This window comes from Antedon mediterranea, chromosome 7 (assembly GCF_964355755.1).
Source record: "Antedon mediterranea chromosome 7, ecAntMedi1.1, whole genome shotgun sequence".
Taxonomy (NCBI): domain Eukaryota; kingdom Metazoa; phylum Echinodermata; class Crinoidea; order Comatulida; family Antedonidae; genus Antedon; species Antedon mediterranea.
This window is the reverse complement of record NC_092676.1, coordinates 25,355,032-25,379,394: the sequence shown is the minus strand read 5'-3', so window position 1 is coordinate 25,379,394 and position 24,363 is coordinate 25,355,032. Positions and strand designations below refer to the sequence as shown.

The 24,363-nt window shown below is 33.3% G+C and overlaps 2 protein-coding genes across 5 annotated transcripts in view; one reads left to right on the top strand and one right to left on the bottom strand.

Moving 5' to 3' along the window:
* Positions 1 to 1,085: 1,085 nt before the first annotated feature.
* On the top strand, positions 1,086 to 3,888 carry LOC140054365 (uncharacterized). Its single transcript, XM_072099330.1, has 3 exons — positions 1,086 to 1,344; positions 2,097 to 2,313; positions 2,871 to 3,888. The coding sequence occupies exons 1-3, from the start codon at positions 1,141 to 1,143 to the stop codon at positions 3,086 to 3,088; spliced, it is 639 nt and encodes a 212-aa protein (XP_071955431.1). The 5' UTR covers positions 1,086 to 1,140; the 3' UTR covers positions 3,089 to 3,888.
* Positions 3,889 to 4,749: 861 nt separating this feature from the next.
* Positions 4,750 to 24,363, bottom strand: part of LOC140054350 (uncharacterized) — a 69,384-nt gene continuing 49,770 nt past the window's right edge. For all 4 annotated transcript variants that reach the window (XM_072099305.1, XM_072099308.1, XM_072099307.1 and 1 more), the window contains 8 exons: positions 15,042 to 15,227; positions 13,358 to 13,430; positions 12,735 to 12,885; positions 11,934 to 12,063; positions 10,586 to 10,699; positions 10,058 to 10,215; positions 9,529 to 9,784; positions 4,750 to 8,882 (listed from right to left, as the gene is read on the bottom strand). In XM_072099305.1, the coding sequence (XP_071955406.1) occupies positions 8,685 to 8,882; positions 9,529 to 9,784; positions 10,058 to 10,215; positions 10,586 to 10,699; positions 11,934 to 12,063; positions 12,735 to 12,885; positions 13,358 to 13,430; positions 15,042 to 15,227 (1,266 nt within the window). In that variant the 3' untranslated portion in view covers positions 4,750 to 8,684. The remainder of the gene's footprint in view (positions 8,883 to 9,528; positions 9,785 to 10,057; positions 10,216 to 10,585; positions 10,700 to 11,933; positions 12,064 to 12,734; positions 12,886 to 13,357; positions 13,431 to 15,041; positions 15,228 to 24,363) is intronic.

Sequence of the window (24,363 nt, the reverse complement as noted above, 5' to 3'; positions counted from 1 at the left end):
AGCACAATACGATTATAAAATAGTTTATCCATCCTGTAATTGGCGTCTTGGCGAGTTACTTTGTTGTATGCGCGCGTATGAAAATTTAAAAAATATTTCCCTGCAAGAACGCCATTTCTAATTTTAATATCTTCATACATCCCTACCTTTATTAAAAAGCCTCTGACGTGAATATAGAAGCCTAGTATTTATTGAACAGACAATGGTGGTTCTTGCAGTCGCAAAGGTTATTTTTTATTCTGTTAACATAATTTCTTTTGAAAATCAACTTAGTGGGGTCGTCTGGCACAGACACTTGAAAGCATAATATAACAAAGCGACTTACTAGTGCACACAAGTATACTTGTGTGTAATAATGCAAACGTGATTTAGTCGAAAAACAAATCATGAACTAAAATGTATTTACACCAGGGTACCGAGGAATCTCACTCTTCCTTCTGCAAAATATTTCGACTTGAACAAAAAGAGCTCGCCAAATTAAGTCTATTTAAATTTAATAGAATGTTGAAGATAGTTATACAAATTTAAACACAGTCCATAAGTTTGTGATTAACAATTATTACTGTGTTATTTCAAGACCCCTAAAACACTGAAATAAACCCGAGTAATTGGGTTTTTGGGCTATCCTGGTCAAAATCTTTTATTGCCAAATCAATTCAACTTTTTCAAACCACTTTTATATTTTTAGTGTTTTAATTATACATTTAATTGGTATTTCAATTTTTATAACTTTTTAAACGTATTTTTTACTGTAATCTTATAACTGTATTTTTTTCTCAACATTTTAACTCACGCTTTTCTGCTTTTTATAGTTTTTAAATCCATTTTAAGTGTATTTTTCTAGTTGTCTATGTTGACAATGATTTTTACCAAACAAAATGAATTATTGAAAGAATTAGCGTAACTATAACTGTACCGTTTCGTTCCCCTCCCTCTCAATAGATCTGCATAAGACTACCATGAATATTCATATCAAATAACTTCATGAACATTATGACGTATCAACATGAATTATTATCTATTGATAAGCTTGAATGAACCACAACTATTTATTACCCGTTTTGCACACGAAATGAGTTATATATATTCACGTCACTTGAAGCTAAAACGTCGAATCAACGGTTAGGTTAACTTTACACTATGGCAGCTGTGGAAACACCAGTAAGAGACCACATGGAAGATCCTAATATCAGATGGAGGAAAGGAAAGCCTAACTACGATCTGGTCAACGAAAAATACATAGAAGAGAAGACGCGTCAACATGCTCCCGGATCTCTGGAAAAGATAGTAGAAAATCTTGTCAAAACATGGGAAATGGAAAGTACTCATAAAATGGACAAAGAAGTAAGTGATAACATTTTGTTTTCTTTGTATCCAAAAAGTATCTATCAGTTCCTTCAATTTATAAGATTGGGTATTAGCCTATAGGCCTATAGACCTAACTATTATTTGGTCTGATCGCTCGCAACATCCTACCCATCGTCCGGGAGGCGTGCGTGAACATGAATCTTATCAGGAATAAAGCACCTGTATGGTGACCATTATAGTACATACTTTTTGCTCGTAAGGTCAAATCTCATCTCAGTCCCCGTTAACCCCATACAAGAACCAACAAAAACAAACTATCTGTTTGAAACATGTTTATTCTGGGCAGGTGCGGCCACACACGCCAACTACCATAACCGTACTCCTTTAGCCTACCCACTACACCTGCACAAACTCATTTGCATAACACACACGGCATACCAAACCGTGTCGTACAACTACGATGAGATATAAATTCTCTTCCAAACACGTAACGAAGAGAATTACTATTTTATACACAGACAACGGTAACCACGCTTTGTATAAAAGATCAAAAGGAATAAAATAGATTCTATATTGTTATTACCTTTACCGCTCGTCTGTGTAAATTGGCTTTCAGTTACAGATACAGGTGGTATCAGTTAAAGCAAAGAAAGAAGAAAATATAACCTTTGATTTTGTTTTACACACTGAAATCCAGTCTGATAATATATCACATTGATATATATTAATTGAAAACATCTCACCACACACAAAAAAAATGCTATTGAAAAAATATTTTTATTGCATAGGATTGGAAATCGGTTAACCACGAAAAGTACGAATTCATTGTTAATGGCGGCAAACCACTGAATGTTGAAGATAACATAAGAATGGGAAACTACAATATGCTTTTAAGCGAATGTCCCTTGTACAATGGACAAGGACAGACCAATGAAAGCTCCCATGGTGTGTTTAAAGAAGCTTTTCCAGACGGCTTTGCCTGGGAACTTATTGAAGTTATTTCTGGTGAGTAGTTTATGGTCAAATTACAAAAATGTAATGGGGCTAGGAAAATGACAGACTAAACTATTCAATCGTTGCCAGTTGGTCAGTAAAACCAGGGAAGAGAGTGAATGAAACTACATAATGTAATATTTACGCATTACACGCAAAAACACAAAACCGGTCCGGCTTCTCTATAAATTCCGAAGTATTTATCACAAAAGCACGCCTTATCAAAACCTTCGATTATAAGTCCTATGAATAATCCTCTTCATAATGTGAAAGGATTTCGGCAGGAAATTACAAAGCGCATTGTCAAAACATTTCTAACCCAAGAATACAACAAAAACATTAGGGTAAAATTGGTGGTACTAAGTTTAATGTATCCTAGGTTAATCCGTCAGAAGCAAATTGTAAATAAAATTTAAGAAAAAAAATGTTGAATCTAATATAATGTACAGAGAGTGTTTTTTCCACGTAAAAAGAAATGCCATTAATATTATATACATCGATTAACGAGTCGAGTCCGCATTTATCACAAATCAGACACTTTTATTACCGTTACTTTGTCTCTTTTTTAGGACCACCAAAAGTAACTTTTACTTGGCGACATTGGACGAAATGGTCCGGACCGTATCTAGGAAACGAACCAACGAACGAAGAAATTGAAATGACGGGATGTTGTATTGCGACTGTGGATGACGCACTCAAGATTGAGAAGCTGCAGGTATTCTACGATCCCAATCCCATGATGGCAACGATGACGAAATTCAACCCGAACTGTCCGGTCAAGATTTAGATTCATTCTGAGCTGGAGTAGCGAAATTTTCATAAAAAATGAAGATTAATAAAATCAGACTTTCAATAGTCCATTTTGCAGCTTTAATAAAGCTAAGCACTTTCATAGACAAAATGATGCTTTTACTTATAAACAGACAAAAACCAATAGGCTGGCAGCCAATTTGACTATTTTTTTGCTTACAATTTTAATTTCTTAAGGTAAATGATTTTTTTTTTAGGGGGACAATACATCTTTAAGTAGAGAAATAATAAAATAAATAATAAAAAATTAATGAAAATAATATTAGGTATATTTTGTATTTTAGCTAAAACACATCTTTCTGTTTACGGATTTATTGTGTTAACTCTATCTACACATCAAACTTTATGTGACAAAAATGGGATGTGCCCATAGGCCTATATGGACATGATGATGTCATATCACTACCATATTTGGGCACATTACTGGCATATTTGAGCACATCACTTTTTTTTCTCAAATTAGTTTCGTTGGACATTGCGCGTCTCACTTGTGTTCGCCACTCTGTACGTTTTTGAGCATGTGTGTCACGTCCGCATGTGACAAGTTTTTTTTCATTTTTGGTAGTGTAGACAGAGCTTTGAATACATTGTAAACAATTGTTTAATAATAAATTATTTGGTATCATGGTCATTAAATAGCGCTTGTGGTCTACACGATGAAAAAAGAAATCCTTTGTATAGTTACTGTACAATAGTTGGAATCCACGGATACTCCATGATTGAATAGACCATCGAGTAATTATAATAATTATTATGACCCAGATAGCAGACGAATTCGAGCAATAAGAGGGTAGCTATACATTTATATTGCTGTATAAATATAACCTTGGCAACAACATTGATAATAAACCCCACTGTTAATTTTTGTTAGCGGTAAAGCGTGGTTTCCACTAGCGACGCAACGCAAGTGAATTGACCAATCACAAGCGATGGCTTATTCGCTTGTGATTGCTAACTGTCTATAACTTCGCTTGTCATTGGTTAAAACGCTTGCGTTCCGTTTACGTCCTTGCATTACGTTCTAGTGGGAACCACGCTTAAAGCAGAAACCGCATCATAATGAACAAAGCGTTTGGTAGTTTCTATGTGCAGGCGGACGATAGATAAAGTACATAGGCCTATTAGTAGGTTCTAACAAAGCAAGCTAACAGGAGGATGCTGATCAAAGGGTTTATCTGTGGCTGCGACACGGTCAGTTCTTCTACGTCCCTAAAGCGTGGTTCCCACTAGCGACGCAACGTAACGCAGCGACGTTTTGACGCAAAGTGCTGTATTGCGTAACCACAAGTGGAAACCGACGACGACGCAACAATGCTGCAAATATCGCAGATTTGATTTCACGCAGGCGGGGGGGGGGGGGGGGAAGATGGGGGTGGGAAACACAATTATTGGAAGGGTATTTTCTTACGTTGCGTAGGTTGCGTTACGTTCCGTCGCTAGTGGGAATTAACCAAGATTTAACAGACATCGCGCGCCGCGGGGAATGTACATAGTACAGTACTGTTAGTATTTGTCTCAGCCAGACATAGAGTTCAGTGTCCTATTGCCTTATTGGTGTTAGGTTGTCGCAAATGTCATGTGAACTTTCATTTTAATCTATCACGCAATTTGACGGAGCACAACATTTCAAAGAACATTTTACAGTGAACTAATAATTGCAATGAAGATCGATAAATGTGTTTAACTTGAAATATTGCAAATCATTTTATTCATGATATTTAGGTTATCTGTACACAGGATTAACATAGCACAAAAACCTTAAGTTTAAACACATGAAATAAGTTACATATAAATTACATATTCACAATTCTATAGATAAAATGGAGGAGAAAGTAATCATACGAAAAATTATGTACATTAACTTTGTATTGATTCACAATACAATATTTGTAATAATAAATTTAATATTAATAATAAAACAATAATGGGAATTATTATATATTATAATAGCGATATTAATAAATCTTAACACTAAAACTTTATTCCCACTAGAGACGCAACGCAAGCGAGTTGACCAATGACAAGCGACAGTTCGGATAATCCATCGCTTGTGATTGGTCAAATCACACTTTATGTGCAAATAGACACGATGATATCATATCACTACCATATTTGGGGGCACATCACAACCTAGTTTTATAGTGCTTACGTCCTTGCGTTGCGTCTCCAGTGTGAATCAAGCATAATATTTATTCATAAATCTACGGTTAATACTATATGCTAAACATCTTTATAATAACATACTGTTTTTCTCATTTTAGTCGTATCACTGATATTATTATTATTTCAGTGAGAATAATCTAACTTCACAATGCTATGCTTTTTATTGCATCCTTCGTTATTTTTAAACAATTATCGGAAGCATATCAAATAGTACAAAATTTAAGGCTGTACATATATATATAACTTTTTGCAAAAGTAAATTTGATAGAAAATGGCAAATAAATATAAAGAGAAAAATTCTATGAAATAAATAAAAAATAAATTGAGTTGCAAATTGTCGTAAAACATCTAGGCCTACATCTTACAATTATATTTTTAATAATTGTATTTTTTTCGTATACTTGGTTGCTTTTTAAATCGTTCTATCAGCGCTTTTATTGTATCTTATTGTTAATTGCAGGCATTGAATGTACTCGAAAATGATAAAAATAATGTTTGTTCCATAAAAATATAAAAAAAAAGGTAAGAAATTTGTTCAATATAGAACAGTTATTTGTTGTGTGTACAAAATTATCTAAACATTTTTTGTTTAACAAATAGAAATTGAATGTCATCTCTTCACCATCATCGACGCAACTCAAAGACGTAAGCGCGACGCAAGCGAATTGATCAATGGGAAAGGACCGTTCGAATAATCCATTGCTTGTAATTGGTCACTTGCGTTACGCTTAACGGTCCTTTCGTTGCGTTTTTGTAAAAAAAAAAAAGCTTTAAAAATGACTATCAGAAAATAATTTTGGGATTATATTTCAGCCTCATAAAGAATCCCACTCCTTTTAATAAACCAGCTAGGAGTGGCACAGATAGGCAATTATAAAAACAGATTTAATCATGAAAAATCCCTGATAAATTATTGCCAAAAATAATTTGATCATGATTGAACCAGGAAGGTATAAAATAAACCTTCCTCATTGGGGGACTATCTATATCGTGAAATAAAAGACCTCATCACACAAGACTGGAGTCGAACCTCCTAAAAAAAAATTCACGAGCGGAAAATTGTTCTAGGAGCTGAATTTGAATACATACTAAACAGTGTATGAATAATAATGCCCTCAAAGCACTAGACTTGCCCCAAGTGTCTGTAGTTATTGTCTTTTTTGTGTTAGACCACCAGTTGACGTTTCGATCTTTGTCCGAAAATTTCAATGAGCTCAAGTAGTATACATATGAAACGCTATATGTGCCAAAATATTTATCTTTTCACTAATATTAAATCAAAAACTTTGTATATATATATATATCAAAGCAGATTATAATGTATGTAGCAGGATACTTAAAAGTGGGATAAATATCTGGCTTTGAAATTGGATAATAAACTTAGAAATCAATGATGCAAATCTATTTCATAGATTATCAGTGATCCATTAGGCGCTATATAAATACTGTTTATTATTATTATTAGGGTTTTTGAAAACGGTTTTAGAAAGACGTGTCTGCATTTTTTCTTGCAGTCTAGAAAATGATTGAAAAGCTCCCAGCGACAATGAATACAATTGATTGTTTGCATGCAATAAAAAAAGGAAATTTTGATTGTCTGATTAAACTTAAATGTTCACAATTGTAAGCTAAACATACTAGTGACATCATAATCATATGATACAATTCATACTACAGCCACGCCCCTATAAATATAGGTCTATGCTACAGTAGCCAATCGAAGCAAAGTATTCAAATAACACGCAACAGTGATGTATGAAACAGGAATTTTTGTTTAGTAAGATCCGACACAAAGTATGAACAAAAGGCCAAACAAATAGGAAAGCGTATATCAGCTAATACAATACACAGAATCTGGAGCAGTGGTCATGGTCAGGTAAAAAAAAATAAAATAGATTATTAGATAATAGAAAATTTGGTCATGGCATGTCATAAGTTGAATAGTTTATCAAAATATAGATTACGAAGGATTTTGAACTGTAATACAATGTAACTTGCAATAAAAATTTGATTTTATGGGGATTGGCTAAGCAGAAAAAAAATTACGGGTCAGCGGTCAAAGTACCTATAGAAAAGACAAAGGGTTGACAAGAGTGACTGAGGCTACAAAAAAAGGTTTTTTATGCATACGCAGTTTGTTTACCAGAAGATCAAAGATATCACAATGCATTAAGATAACAGATTTAACAGTTGATAAAACCATGGAGAAGAAACAAAATATAACCGAGCAATTCAACATTCTGAATTTCTTTCCTACATAAAAAATACAGTATTTGTATTCATTACCAAACAATAGAGGGCGCTAGGAAAACGTTTACAATGCTACCGTATATGACAATGTTCTCAAGAAACTATTGGCCAGAAAAAACACAAAAAGATAATATTCTTGATAATGAACAATAGAGTTTCACACACTGACAATACAGCTGCAGGCACCGTACTTTATATGTCACTAAGAAGTGAATGGTATGTTCCAACAGGTCTTGAAAGATGAATGTAAACAAAAATGAGTTTAGGTCAACTGAGACAGCATAGTACGACGAGGCTTGCATCAGGAGAAAATTAAACATGTTAAATTCTCCCCTAAAAACTATGCTCGACGCTATCTCAAAATGACTAGTCTCGTCATGATTTAACAGCACTGACAAGTCAAGACGTTTTCATCGGGCCTGGTTGTACGACGCTGTCTGAGTTGGCCTTTAGAAACCAAGACACATTATGTATTTGAAAACATCAACACGCGCCACGATCTATGTGCAACACGCGAGAGACAATGAATGTATAACACGCGACACGATTTATGTATAACACACGTGCTACTATCTATGTATAACACGCGGCAACACATACTGACAAAGCTCATGCTAATTGAAATACATGCGACAATAACACGTACAACATATGTATGTCTTCTCCACTGTACACATAGGATGTACAAATATAGCACAACCCATTCTATTGAGTACTACACCAACAATATGGGTGTGGGGGGGGGGGGGATGGGGAGATCAGTATGTTAACACATTGTAAGGTACTTTCATATATAAATGTCAATGCATGTATAAGATACAAATACCAAAATGAGTTAATAAATATGTTCCTGTAAATACATGACCATTACTTCAATATTAGTACACAAATAATATATCCTGTGCTATAAACAAATACTGAATACCACATGCCAGCACCTGATGATCAACACGTTCCATCACACGTCCCATTTTAACGGGAACGTGCACTGTGCGTGCGTAAACACGCACACAATAGCACGTGCCAGCACCTGCTTTTTCCGAGCGAAAAATTCCTGAATATATATATTTTCTTTGATCCTGAAAATCAGCTCTTCATAACTCGATCTGCACAAGATGTTACATCATAACTCTAATTGACAAGAACTCTTTTATTCCATCTCATTTGAAGTCCTCGGCAGCGCCTGAGGTATCAAGTTCTCGTATTAAAGTCCTCACAAATGCCATTTCTTTACGTGCATTCTCAAATATGACAGTTGGATCGTCAGAATCGCAGCGCAAACAGTTCGGTGCCATCACCATGGCTAAGTTGTTTTCATCCATTTTGGTTTCAGTGACTATTTCCTCTCTAACAAATTTCTGAAAATTTGAAAATAATTATTTATAAAACAATAGGCAGAGTCTGTGGTTCAGATTACCCTAAAATATAGGTAGCCTAGAAATATGTGACACATAAAGCCGATCTTCCACTAGGAGAATTTGTTTGCATGAGTGCAACGTTTTGCAGAGAAAAAAAATATCATGCTACCCTTTCCACTAAAAGAGCGAATAGCTGTGATTTTTATGTTCATCATGTGTCTGTTGAGCTTTTTGATTCACATGAGTGCTCATAAATGCGTCATACCTCATTCCCTAATCTCTGAATGGTTGCGCAATTTTTCACTTCGCAAAAAGTAAAAACAATTTGAACTACCAATTCGCTGAAGTAAAAAAAAACTCAAGAAGCTAGAATTCGTCGCAGAGATGGAGTTGAAAGATAGGAACATGAATAAGCATGCGTATAAGCTGACACTTTCGCTTTGTGTGAACAAATTCGTCTATTGAAAAATCAGCTTAATAATAATGTATTCATATTCATGTTTCCATCTCCAAAAACCCTCTCTACGCATGCGTATAACTTAAGACTTTCAATTCGCACGAACCAATTCGCCTAGTGGAAAATCAGCTATACACACTTGAATTGTAGTTTTTTTTTACCTGTCCATTATAAGTGAAAGAGTCTTACCTGTAGAAATCGTATGAAATAATTCAAGACAAGTCGATTAATTTCTGGGAGTTCACTAACGATATGCAACGCCTCTTTTGTACCTTTACATTCTATACACCTATCGTAGAGTTCAAAGGGTATGAGAGGCTCGTATAATTCACGATACCAGAGTTTTAATAATGAAGCTGGTACATTGGGGTCTTTACATGAGGGTTCCATCCACGTGTCGCACTGAACCTTGAGGGCGTTCACTTCATCAATGTCGCCTGGTATTCTAATTATGAAAGAATGAGATAAATGAGACTTTTAGAAGAGTAAGAAAACATTTTGTGGTTTGCATATTATATTAAATAAACTTCCCAAAATGGTCCCTAAAACTTCTACCATATTTTTTGAAAGGTACCATAATTCTATCCTACCTATTAAAAAAGAATTGAAGAAAATCAGCCCTTTTGGACCAGCCCAGGAGAAAGTTGACATTTTGGACTAGCCCGAAGGAGAGATGACATTTTAAGCCAATCCAATGATAAGTAATAATGATAAGTACCTGAATATGCCTTCAGTTTTTTCACCGCCTAACTTGATCACCTCATTAGACAATGTCTTCACCACCCATGGGATTTTACTGTCAGGGAATCGGTCCTTCTGTAACTCCATGACCTCGTCCAGCATACTGCCAAACATAGACGGGTGGAAAACAGACCGCTGAAAGAAGAGGAAATATTTGTATTATTTTATGGGGACATAGTGATATGACAATATCATGTCCATATATGGGCACATCACATTTTTTTGTCACATAATCTACAGTATTATTTGTAAATGCTGCCCTCTACAGTATGTTTCTTTTTAAATACAGTACTGTAACTTGTAAGCATATTGTATACAAAAATTAGATTCCGTTTCAAAATAATATTATTTTGATGCAGCTGTAAAATACAGAACATGTGATTTTAATTAGAATCAACCATGTTACTCTATAAGAGATAATGTGACTGTCCAGACATTGTCATGTGACACTACAGAAGTTGTTATGTGACTTTTTTTTATAATTATTATTAATTGTGCATTTTACCTTGGCTAATTCAATTTCTTCTGTTGTAATCTTCTTATTGCCTTTCCTTGCTCCAGCTTGTAATACTCGTTCCAGCTTTCTCATACTGTATGAAGCATATCGACTGACTTCAACCTAAAACATACAGAAATGCACAACAATTATGAAAAAAAATCATACACGCCAACATCTGAAGTTAAAAAAATAGGAAGTGGTGTTTTTTTAAGGTCAACATCACCCTGTTATCGAGAAGTAGTGCAGTGTGTGATGTCATAAACGGTATCGCTGGTGGCTCTTATAATGGGAATCCCTTTTCCATTGAGACCACAGATGGTCATAAAATGGTTTAATATCGTAAATTTGCTTGTATGTAAGCTTTTTTCTTATATTTTAATGCAGAAAACCACACATATACATCCAAATTCAGTTATCTTTGTAATCTGGGCGGTACTGTGGGAACACAATATTAAGCCCGGGAGACGAGTCTAAAATACGGGAGCCTCCCAGCCAAAACGGTAGTGTTGGCATGTTTGTCAAATATTAATCATATAAAGAGAAACTTAATTTCCCATGTCCACATCCTCTTGCAAATGGCCAAACAATTACACATTTATGTTTCTAATTAAGTATCAAAGAGGTCTGGCTAACATTATTCAATTTATCTAAACTCATTATTGATATTATTATATTAATTTTTTTAGGCATATCACCAAGGATTGCCAAATATGTAAATAACTGCTGTGGCAATCACATGTATGCTCTATATATGGACATGATGATGTCATATCACTACCACATTTGGTCATATCACTTCCGTATTTGGGCACGTCACACTTTTTTGGTCAAGCTAATTTGATAGTGTAGACAGATCTCTACATGCCGACTGGTAAGTAGCCGATTTTCCCCTCAACCATAAGACGAATTATTCCTGCGGTTTCTAAGCATGTTGTAGTTTATCGTACACCCTAAGTCATTGCCAATAAACCAACACAACTTACTTATTATACAATTGTTAACGAGTAGGCGAGATTTTAAATATGTTGACGCTTTACTAGTAATCCGACTACATATCCGATAATTAAATATTTCCATGAGAAATAATTGTTTTCAGAAATAGTTTCACATTTTTAGCTTTTTTAAGTATACATTTATCGGTACTGTAGTATGCAATTGTTTCTTTTGATGTACTAACAGTTTAGGAGAACCAACGAGGGTCAGCCAGCAAAAACATCGCCAGCCCAGAGAGGAGCACTACTAGGAGATATGGCTTATGCCTGTGTATCGTATCATGATGAGTACTACTACTGTATCTCATCTGCTACACCCCTACGATCCTCTAGGTCATGGGACAACTAAAACTATAACTAACCTTTCTTGTGTCAAAGTTTCCATCTAGATGTTTGTAGAGGTAACCTTCTAAGTACGAATAGAACCTTGTGGTTGGAGGAAATATGGACAGACAGACAGCTATAATCTCCCAGCCTTTCATTAAGCTATCACTGTGGAAGTAAGCAAATGCAAATTAGTAATGTTGTTATGTTAAATTTTCATACGCATCCAACAGCGAGTAACTCGCCAATTACAGAATGGATAAACTACTTTATAAGTCTCATTTGAGGCTTAGGGAGTGGAGTTAAAAGGAACTAGGTCAGGATTAAACCCCGGACCTTGGGATTGGAAGGCAAGCATGTTAACCACCAAGCTACGGACCCACTACATGTTCATATGTTAAACAGTGGGACCAGGCAAACCAGATATGATTACACCAAGAGTGTGGACATTTTGGGAACACATCCATCCGAGATGATCTCAATCATTTTGTTGTTGGCTGTATTCAGAATCTGAAGTTGACTTACAAGACGAATTCTTTGCTTCCTAGAAAAGACCCTCCATGGGAACATATTTTTGATAATTTGAGATTAATTTTGTTTTAAAATTCAATTCAACTTTATTTTAGACAAATTGTTCATATGACTGATATTAACAGTATTTTTAAATTTACAGTAACCACTTATTCAACACAGAAAAAAAAAACATAATTAAATCTTGTATAAGGCTTGGATTTCAAACAATTAGGATTTGAACACACGACCCTCAAATTGGTAAGCAAGCAGAGTACCACAAAGCCAGAGTGCCAAGAAATCTAGACAGAATAATTCAAAAGACTTACTCTCTACGGTTGTCTGTTGTTTGTTTACACAACTGTATGAATATTTCGTCTCGTAGCTTTGGTTTTTTCCATCCACGCGTCGTAAGTTCTAAGATGGACGTCTCGCGCGTGAACCCTTTAAGTTTCTTATCGCTCATATAACATTGAATTAGTAAACAATCAGTTAAGTTAAATAAAAGTGTATTTTGTAAAATTTCTGAAAAAAAACCCAGTAATATCTAGATTTAAACTAGATATGCGGAAGGATTGGAAGAAAGTTTGATAAGAGCAGCAACCAGCTTCTGCCTGCTATGGACATTATTTTACTGTCGTGATAACTATCAATCTTAAGATCTGTCTACACTATCAAACTTTATGTGACGACAAAATGTGATATGCCCATATATGGACATGATGATGTCATATCACTACCATATTTAAGCATATCACTACCATATTTGGGCACATCACACTTTTTTGTTAAACTAGTTTGATAGTGTAGACAGAGCTTAATTCATTCATGATTTAGTAAAAAAATCATCCTCACCATAATCCAGCTCATTTTTTAAAACATAATATCAATGAGAGGGAGGAAACTTTGTAACATAAATGTTCTATTTTAGTAGAATGATATCAAAGGATATATTTAAAAGATTCCAGTGCTTCACGTTTGACTTCCTTATCGCGTGTCATCAGCATGGGTTTCTTTATCGGTTCCTGTTGAAACAAAAGATTTAAACATTTTTTTTCTAGATGATGTAAATGTAAATCATAACGAACAAATCATACTTATTTATATAACAACTTTCAGTTTACACATTTAATGATGTAATGTTCCAATCAATTAAATGATATTTTAGATTTAATGATAATAATAATGTGAACATATTGAGAATATATTGCAAAAATTATAGACTGTAAAAATTATAGACAGTACGAATCATAGACAGTAAAAATCATAGACAGTAAAAATTATAGACAGTAAAAATTATGGACAGTAAAAATTATAGACAGTAAAAATTATAGACAGTACGAATTATAGACAGTACGAATTATAGACAGTAAAAATTATAGACAGTAAAAATTATAGACAGTAAAAATTATAGACAGTACGAATTATAGACAGTACGAATTATAGACAGTACGAATTATAGACAGTAAAAATTATAGACAGTAAAAATTATAGACAGTAAAAATTATAGACAGTAAAAATTATAGACAGTAAAAATTATAGACAGTAAAAATTATGGACAGTAAAAATTATAGACAGTAAAAATTATATACAGTACGAATTATAGACAGTAAAAATTATAGACAGTACGAATTATAGACAGTACGAATTATAGACAGTAAAAATTATGGACAGTAAAAATTAGAGACAGTAGGAATTATAGACAGTACGAATTATAGACAGTAAAAATTATGGACAGTAAAAATTATAGACAGTGAGTAAAAATTATAGACAGTAAAAATTATGGACAGTAAAAATTAGAGACAGTACGAATTATAGACAGTAAAAATTATGGACAGTAAAAATTATAGACAGTGAGTAAAAATTATAGACAGTAAAAATTATGGACAGTAAAACTTATGGACAGTAAAACTTATAGACAGTAAATATTATAGACAGTACGAATTATAGACAGTAAAAATTTAGGGTACAATAAACAAAATTTATATGATATCTATTTATAATGACATTTTCAGTTTTATTAACGATATTAAAAACGATATAAATGTAATATCAGAGTAGTCATATAAATTTGTTAACATTCAAATCAAAAAGGTGTGTCTTAAGTAATAGAGCAAAAACAAACATATGGAAATGAATGTAGTTGTTGTAGTGGAGGAAGTGAGAAGGGCTCCCCATTATAAAATTCTTCCAGTTTATTTTTAAAATTTTATGACAGTAAGCGGCCTCCCATTTAACTAACCTTAATTTACCAACAACAAAAAATTACTAAAGTTGCTTAAAATATAGAAAAAAGTTTTGTTTAAATGATAACAAAGTTTGTGAATCAACAACAGATTGAGGTAACGTGTTCTAGAGGGAAGTTACAGAGGAATAAAATGATGATTTAAAAGTCTGTTAAGCTCTGGTTCCCACACAGATGCAATGCAACAATGTAGGTAGCAATGCAAGTGACATCACATTGTGTACATCTTTGTGTTGTATCAAAGTGTGAACCAATCTTTAAGTGCTAACTGTTTTAACATCTTGTAACTGTTACTTTCTGCCATCAACCAAATCTGTTTGGAACACTCAAACACTGGGCTAATACAGTTTTTTTCTAATCTACAGTAAAAACTATATGAACACAAACTTACTTTTGTCCAAGAAAGCATGTGCGCTAATGAAACAGGTTTTCTGAAAATTCCCTTTTTGTGTTTGTTCAGATTCTCCACGGCATATTTCTCAAGTTCCGTTTCGGATGCTGTTGGTTTTTTCGTTTTATTCGCTATCACCAATGATGAACTAGTCTGCATGTTTGTAGGAATTGTTCCATGCTTTGTCTGCAAACAAAAAAAGTACAAATTTTACATATACTGTAAAAATACAACTAAAAATGAATTCTATATTTCAACTGCAAGCACTGAAAAGAGTAATATAGACATATAGAACACAAAAATGAAAATTGTTCAGACTAGGAGAAAATGTAAAAAGATGTATTTGATGGCCGTGTTACATTAGTATATGAGGTTCACTAGAGCATGAAGGAGCACCATATGCACAGATAATTGCCTCTAGTTTAGCGTATGTTGAAATGGTTAAAGATTTACAATCAGATATTGATGACTGTGTTGAGAGTCTACCATATTGAAACATCACAATTTACTAAATCTGATGAATTTGAAATTGTATAAATCATCTATATTCCTTTGAAATATCATCTTCTGGATGAGACATAAAGATGATGGTTCTATGCTCAACATGACATTGTAGTAGCACACTCATGCAAGATAGAAGGTCTGTTTTTATTTAGTATGTTCTTTATGAAAATAAACATTTTTTTTCACTCACACCATCCAACAGCAAATAAAATACAAAATGGTAAAACCATGCTTTCTAAACCAAGTCTGATTATGAGACTTAGCAGGGCTGTATTGTGGTACTGTATTGTGACAGGATTTGAACCATAGAATTGGTAACAAAGCCACAATGCCACTACTATAGGTATATACCTTCTGATAATTCAATTCTATAGGTTGTATTATGTATAACAGTACAGTATTAAAACAACAGTCAACCCTAATGGAAACACTACACAAAGTCTCCTATACAATATTTAACAACATACTATACTAACTTCTTTATATAAACATTGCTTAACATACGATTAGAAACAAATAGAAACTACCTGTGAACATTGTTTTTGTATATCATCATCAAACTTGGAACACATAGCATTAAAATGGTGTAAAGGTGATTTATAACATACAACAAAACAATGGAGGCAGACACAAGTACATAGTTCACAGTGTAGTAAGTAGTACAAGATCACCAGAGATATCATTGAGTTGTTTATCGTTATAGAGTTGAAGTTTAACCTCTAGAAATGTTGAATATTGACAAGGAGGGATCACATAGGTGGCACACTGATTTAAAGATAGGTGGTAACAATATAAACTTTTCCCTAGGTGTCTGTTAAGTTTTATATACAGTGGAAAAAAGTTTAGTCTGAATTCTACAATTTGAAACTAAATATCTAGTAGAGCCCACCCCCCCCCCCCCCTCCTCTGGGACACGCATATTCAGGGGGAAACCTCTATAAGGGGACACTCTTATTCCTATTATTTAAGGGACATTAAAATGTTGGGTCTTAAAAACAATAAAAAAAATAACACAGACTCAACAATAAGTAAATAAATGAAAATAATAAAAATACTAAAGTATAAAAAAAAAATAAACAAAAATAAAATTATCAAAGTTTAAAAAATAAATAAACAAAAATAAATAAATTTTTAAACAAACATTAGCGGCCGAGGAAAATTAATGGTTTCTGTAAAAAGTGGCCATTAATGAGATGTGTTTGCGGATTTAAAGAATGTCACTGTGACCATAAAACTACTGTAAACATCCTAAAAATTAAGTCACAACCTAAAAGATCCTAGTCAATATAATAAAATGTAATAATCATCATATATACCTTTGATTTAAATATATCCTCAGCATACGCTTTAATAGCAATACAAGTAAAGTACTCTGTACACATGATGAAAACAACTGTGTTAACTTGACGCTAACCACATTACAAATAAACGTTAAATGTGAAACTAGTTTAATATATAAATCCACATGGATCGTTGGAAAGTTCAATGTTACTATAAATAGAGTATGAAGGAATAGTCGGGAATAAAAACAGGTACTGTTGTCTAAGATAGTCATGTGGTTGGATTAAAGTGTATGTAATAACAAAACAATAAAGGAAGAGCACGTGATTTTGGTAGCAAGGTGTGTTGCTAATCCAGTCTATCATTCAACATTATCGTTTACCATTACCACTTCCTATACTCCACCCACTCATTTCGTTCCCGATCAAAAAGCCACCCCCCCCCCCCCCCACCTAACCCTCTATATAAGTACATTAGAAATGTAATGGAAATGGTAGTTCAACAATGCGTGTTCAGGCATGGCATGGTAGTACATTTAGGGCAGTCTAAAGGCCAATTTACAGACGAGTGGTAACAGTAAGCAGTAAACAAAAATATAGTGTCAATGTACCGTATTTCTTATGACTATTTAAACCAAACTCTAAACACAACCAATTAAAAATACAGATTCTAAAGGACAAGCTACGCGGTTTTCCACTTAACTCATCTGTGTGAATTGGCCTTAAGATGGTCATCTGACAATGTTTCACATAAAAGTCTGTCAATAAGGAAATCTTTGGAGGTGGGTGGAGAATCTAGTATAAATTTCTTCCATTCAGTTTCGGAATAATATATAACAAACTATACTGTATTAAACACAGCATTATTCCAAATTTTGCCCTTTGTTGTTACTTGTTCGAGTGTACTAGACTTACTACTAGGCTCAAATATATTCATTTCATATACAGTATTGTAAAATAAATTAAGGTGTGAACTGTAGGCGTACATCTAGGGCAGTCTAAATGGTAGTCATGTGGTATTAAACTAAACTATTATTGTTGAGAAAAAAAAATGATAAAGATGACTTGCTTTATTTTAAAATTCAACAACAAAAATGAGCATGTTGTATTAACTCAGTAATGGGAAAATAAAACAAATAAAAAGTTTTTGAAGGAAGTCTTTCGGTAATTTGTAATATAAATATAGGGAATAAAGTGGGATTTTCCAGGTGTTAATAGCCAAGGTGAAATAGTAAATCAGGTCAAAAGGACGCATAAGTAATCAGAATCAGAATTACCTTTTAGTACTATGCTTACTCTTTGTTTTATAGTAGAACCTCTATTTCTATTTAATATATTTGGGACTCACAAAATTGTCCCCTTAATAGGGTGTACCTATAGTGTTAAAACATATATTTCTCCCTTATTTGTATCCCAATTAATAGGGAGGTCTCTTTAATTTATATTGTTTTTACTTTTGTAAGTCTAATTTTGTTTATGTGATCCACCAGTGATAGTACTATGATACTGAAGGTGTCTTCACAATAAACCTAGAAATAAATAAAAAAAAAATAAAAACATTTGTTTTAAAGCAACTTTTAATAGTCTTTAAAGGTAATTAGTAAGAAAAGGCTTATAGTTTATTGGACACTACAAAATGTGATAAAACTCTCAAGGAATGAAGGTTATATTGGAGAGTATTTGAGATTAGATTAGATGAATAGAAGATGGAAGGTCAAGGAACATGAATTTCTAGTTTGTTACCTATACAACAACCCCCTTCCCCCTAGTATATTCAACCTTTAGATTTCCTTCTGACATCATCATTGCCATCAATGCTGTAATGTTATAGCCTACAAACCTCATTAACAACAGGATATCTCGCGATACATATATTGACTTATTATTAATAATTATACTTTTGACGCTATGATCATGTATGACTAAAATCAAAACTGCACTTTATCTATAACAAACTTGATATTGTTATCATTGATCAATTATGTAAATACGGCACTTTTTGAATGACAATTTCGAAATCTGATAAATTTCATTTTATACACTTATTTTTTAGGTTAAATGCACAACATTGAATAAACGCTCCAATTTGAATGAATAACTCCCTCAAATAAACACCCCTCCCTACCCCGATGAAACATTTTGACATGATCTGAAATTTACAAGAATTTGATACATTTTTTACTGTAGCACTTTTTGATATTGATTGTGTTGTATTTTTTTCATATCTAAGGTGTATTCATTTGATTGTATGTTAACATATTACAGTAAAAAAATAAATGCCTCCACTGAATAAATTCCCCCCTAAAAACTCTCCTAAACAATAAAATCCCTGGGGCGTTTATTCAAATAAATACGGTATCTTAAAAAAGCAAGATTTTGAGCATTAGGGTATGTTCAGACTCACGGAGTTACAGTGGAGTTATGTAAGCGGCGTTAGGAAGCTGTTACTCCGCGCCAGTGGCGTTAATAACTCTAGCGGGAGAGGGTAGATTTCATAACGCTAATCCAGTGATGCATCAGTGATTTTAACCTTAACCAATTAGCAGACAACAACTACATACCTGTACCCTATGATACGACAGCGAAATAGATATGTCAAATGTATTTTCAGGTTCAGATTTTTAAGAAAAGTAAAGTTGGCGTCAGTAATATGATATATTCATAAATTAAATCAGATAATTTTCCGTGTAACAATTACGTTTTAAATTATTTTGAATTAAAATGCAATTCTACAAGTAGTAAGACCAAATCAGTATATTTGAAGGTAAACATTATATAAATAAAAATTTAAAAAAAAACCAATGTAACGATGTAAACTTTCATGCATTGTCATGAATGTATACATATAGTTCTATCTGCTTTGACCTGATCAGAGTGTTTAAAAACGCAAGGCATTGGAATGTTGATCGTTGTGTCTGAACACCTTGGCTTTTAACGCCACAGATTACCGTACGTCTTGCGTAGATAACTCCACCGTAACTCCGCGAGTCTGAACATACCCTTAGAAAAGTTTCCAAGATGTCCAGATTGCAGACAGTTAATAATGGATGAGCAATTGGTATTAGATCAATACACAAAAATAAATATGAGAAATAAATAAATAAATCATGCAATGTTTATCAAAAGCAAAACTAAAAACTAGAAATGCACAGACTGTTTTGTTTGTTTCAATTTAACCGATGCAATAAATTTGTTACAAACTAAACCCAAAACACAATGATGTCAATAAAGCGAAAAATACAAGCACCTAATCAGGCATGTTCGGTTTGAAACAAAAATCTTTTATGTCCCGTGTAGGAGTAAATCCAGACAAAGAGTTGTTACTCAGTATTGCTTTGATAAATTGCTCTGTCAGGCTTTCGTTTCATTTTTGTTTAGATTCACACATTTCCAGATAAACAATTGAGAGAATACACAAAAAGTTTATCAACTCTGAAGAGAAACACAAAATAAGAATAAAGGTAGTCTAGGTTCTAGACTGTATTCAAACCTAATATTGGTAAAAAGATAAATATTTTGGCACATACAGTATGGCGTTTCAGAAGTATAATCTTGAGCTCTGAATTTCCTGACAAAAATCGATACGTCGACTGATGGGACTAACAGACAATACATACATAACGACTAGTCTAACAAAAAGGGTAAAACCAGTTTTCATATCTGAGACCTTAACTTATGTTATTTATTGATAATGATAATGTAGACACTCTACTATTTGGACACACTAAGTTTTCATTTTATCAAGTCAAAATTAGATAGAGCTCTCTTTAGTGTATAATAAAAGATAATCATTATATTTCTAAAGCTATCATACGGATGTGGGTGATCTTCTAAATTCAAATATACTAATGTAGGCCACCCATCAAGAACGGTAAATAAATTCCTCCATGTATATCACCTGATAGATAAAAATAATCCCACCTCCTCCTCTTTTCTCCGGTCATATGGTACAGATTACAACTTGTCTTAGCTCAAAATACTTCAAAAGAAGTCAATTGAAATATCAATCAGAAGTCTATAAATGTGCATTTTGATTTAAGATCAATAAGTTGTAAGAAATCAAAATAATTAAAATGGATATTATGGCAACATATTCAATTCTTTATTAAAACAAATTAGATTGTGAAGTATGGATAGATAGATAACGGACAAAAAAAAAACCACCAAAAAATGCATGAAACAGTAAAGGAATAATTCTTATATCACCAGTCACACCACATACATGGTGACCATTAAATGTGCAAGCTTGCCGATAACTTTACTAGGATATTTAATAAATAATATCTACAGCATGTGATTTGTATTAAGGCGATCACATGGCTATTCACACATGCAGATGACTGTCCGGTATCATTTGATAAGAACTGCGTAACGGCCATGATGTTTTAACATTATGCTTAAAAGAATCTGTCTTCGGGGGAAGTAATAGGTTTCCGAGACAAAGTAAACTATAATTAATCACAAAATTGAATTGATATAATACTTGGATTTTGTACGGAATTTTCTCAAAATCAGTGATTGAAAACATTATGAGAACTCAGAAGATATTTAGTTAACATTTTAAACATTATTAGCATGTTTGTATAGTATAGTAAAGTAGTCTAATAGTGAGGTTGAGGTTTTGTATTGTGATTTGAAGAGCAGTATAAGACCCCATTTACACTTACGTTTGGGTCCAGGGCCGGTTGCAAATATTTACCTTTTAGGCCGGCCCCAGAGCGTTTACACTAGCGACGCAGATTACTGGTCGTAAATAATTTTATCGGAAGTACCATTGCATGCTGGGATACGAAGTACAGTTTGTTTACATTTTTCTCTCTCGATCGCCAATTCAACTCTCCAAACGAACCGACCGTTTTATATTTATACTGTAAATTGTTGTTTTTTTGTCCCATTAAAAACAAAATGAACTCCACTGTTTTATATAATATGGCTGTATTTTATGTATATGCGAAACAAGCGGAGGAATACTTTATTGAAAGAAGATGTCTGAAAATAAATTTACCTATATAAATGATGAAGAAAACAAATTGTCGCCCGAAAAGGAAGAAGGTATGTATTGAATATGTCGGATCGTCATAACAACAACCTCATAAAAAGGTCAAACATTGTTCACAGTTCACTGCGTAAGCCAGCCCAAACGTAAAAGCCGCTCCTGAACCTACCTGGAAAGGTGGCCCAGATCTGCGTCCGGCCCAGGGCCGGCCTAACTTTTTGGAGTATTTACACTTATCAATTGCCGACCCAGGGCCGGCCTAAATCGTAAGTGTAAATGGGGTCTAAGATTGCTTAAAAAAAAAAATATGACGTATTAATTACTAATAGTTACTGTATTATTACCATTGTTTACGTTTTTCATGATGTGGTCTTCATAAGAGAAATATTTTTTTTTACATTTACGTCAGAGTTCGGAAAAACATCTTCCTACTTAATTTCCTGATGCAAAATCAGTTATTACATCATAATATTAAACAATTATTATCATCATTCCCATTTATGTATTTGTTTGTGCGAGTCATATGGCCGAGCGGTTAAGGCAGGGGCGCCGTTTATCGTACCTAAAGAGCCAACAACAACATCGGCAAGGGTTCGAGGCCGACTCGCTCCTAGTTCTGGTGGTGGAACAAGTCTTCTCGGATAAGGACTATAAACCGTAGGTCCAGTGTACACAGTTATAACCTGTGTGTACTTTAAAGAACCCAGTTCATTATTCGAAAAAGAGTAGGGGGTTACCCCGGTGAACTGGTTCACACAATAGCCTCTGTATCAGGGGGATTACCACCTATCTGATAGGACAGTGATTAATTCACTATTGGTAATCCTTGGCCACAGTGCCTAAAGACATAAAATAAATAAAAATAAATAAAAAGCGTCATGATTTTTTAAATTAATATATTGATGCAATTCCCGTAATAGTAATATAGTAAAACATTTTTTTCTCAATCCAGTTTTGGTAAAAGTGAATAACTATTACTGTATGTGACATTAAAATGGCATATTAAAAAAAAAATTTTTTTTTTTTTTTTTAAGAGGACAATATATCTTTAAGATTTGTGCTATACATCAGTGATTAGTATACTGAATATTCAAAGAAAAATAATGAATGATTTACATAACATAAACATATAAATTATAATTGAAATTCGTGACTAAGAAGATCTTGAATTAATTATGCATATATGAGTGACTAACAAGTTGTAACGGTTAATTATAGTTTTTTAAATTATTCTTTAATAACTCCGTTTCCTCCATCACATTATTTATCGCGGATGATTGAATTTTAATTCACATTTCCTTCTCACATGACAATACCAGAAAATATCATTTTCTATGAATTTCTTCGTAATATCAAATATAATTTCACTTTTCCTGTAACGCTTATTATTGACGTCAAGGATAAGAAGTGACACTATTTTAAACGAGAATAAATCTACAGAAAATAGGTTGTTCTATTGTTGTTAAGCTGCCCAAATCTTAAAATTATCAGACAAATGGTTGGATAAAGGTGTATACAGCCTAGGGACACATTCCATCGTGAGGAGGCGGATACAGTATGACAATGAAACTGTCAAAGATGATAATATACGATCTATTGATAACAAGACAGATTAACAATAGAAAGTGTATAGTGAAAAATCCTACACAAAAAAATAAACAACTACAAATAATATTAATAATCATACATAGTTTCACTGGAAAAAATGATTGGTAAGCATTTCTTGTAAAAACTCATCTGAACTGGCTATAGAGAGACCAAAAGTCAATACTGGAACTATACCCGGGGATATGCCTGCTTGTAAAATCAGACATAAAGTAGAGGGTGGGATTAGACCAGAAGATATACGGTAACTGTTAAAATACAACCTAACCAAATCGTTCCTTGGAATACATGCAAAACCATTGGACATGTCAATAGAATTAAATTCTGTATTTTGTTTAATGATCACAGTATTTAATATAAACAGGATCCTTCAGGCAACCTGTTACGATATAATCCACATTGATTAACAAAAATTAATTAAGAATACTACAGTCTTATTGTTTAACACAAAGCAATGTATTTTCAATTATATCCTAATTAATTCAGTTTAAACTGAATTCTATCACTTGTACATAACGGCAAGTCAAAAACATGTGAAATTTGCCATTTTCCCTATCATTTTAATACAATAGACACCTTTGGCATCTAAGAAGAAGAAGAAGAACAAGTGTCTCCTTAATATATGAATGTGCCCTGAATAAGGTTGGCTGTAAAGTAGTGTTAAAACTTATATTTTCCCTTGTACATTTAAGGACATCATTACTACCATTTTCAAATCACATTAAAATTAAACCTTATGCAATGTACACTATCAAACTAGTTTCACAAAAAATGTGATGTGCCCAAATATGGTAGTGACCTTCCCAAATATGGTAGTGATATGACATGATGTCCATTATATAGGCACATCACACTTGTTGTCACATAAAGTTTGATAATGTAGACATAGCTTGAAATGGCCTCGTTTTCACAATCAGTATTACTATTAGCCACTGGG

Excerpts from the sequence above, each read along its gene's own strand:
- LOC140054365 (XM_072099330.1), top strand. The coding sequence starts at position 1,141 with ATGGCAGCTGTGGAAACACCAGTAAGAGACCACATGGAAGATCCTAAT. Across the intron at positions 1,345-2,096 it reads CTCATAAAATGGACAAAGAA|GATTGGAAATCGGTTAACCA; the intron begins GTAAGTGATAAC and ends TTTATTGCATAG. Across the intron at positions 2,314-2,870 it reads ACTTATTGAAGTTATTTCTG|GACCACCAAAAGTAACTTTT; the intron begins GTGAGTAGTTTA and ends TCTCTTTTTTAG.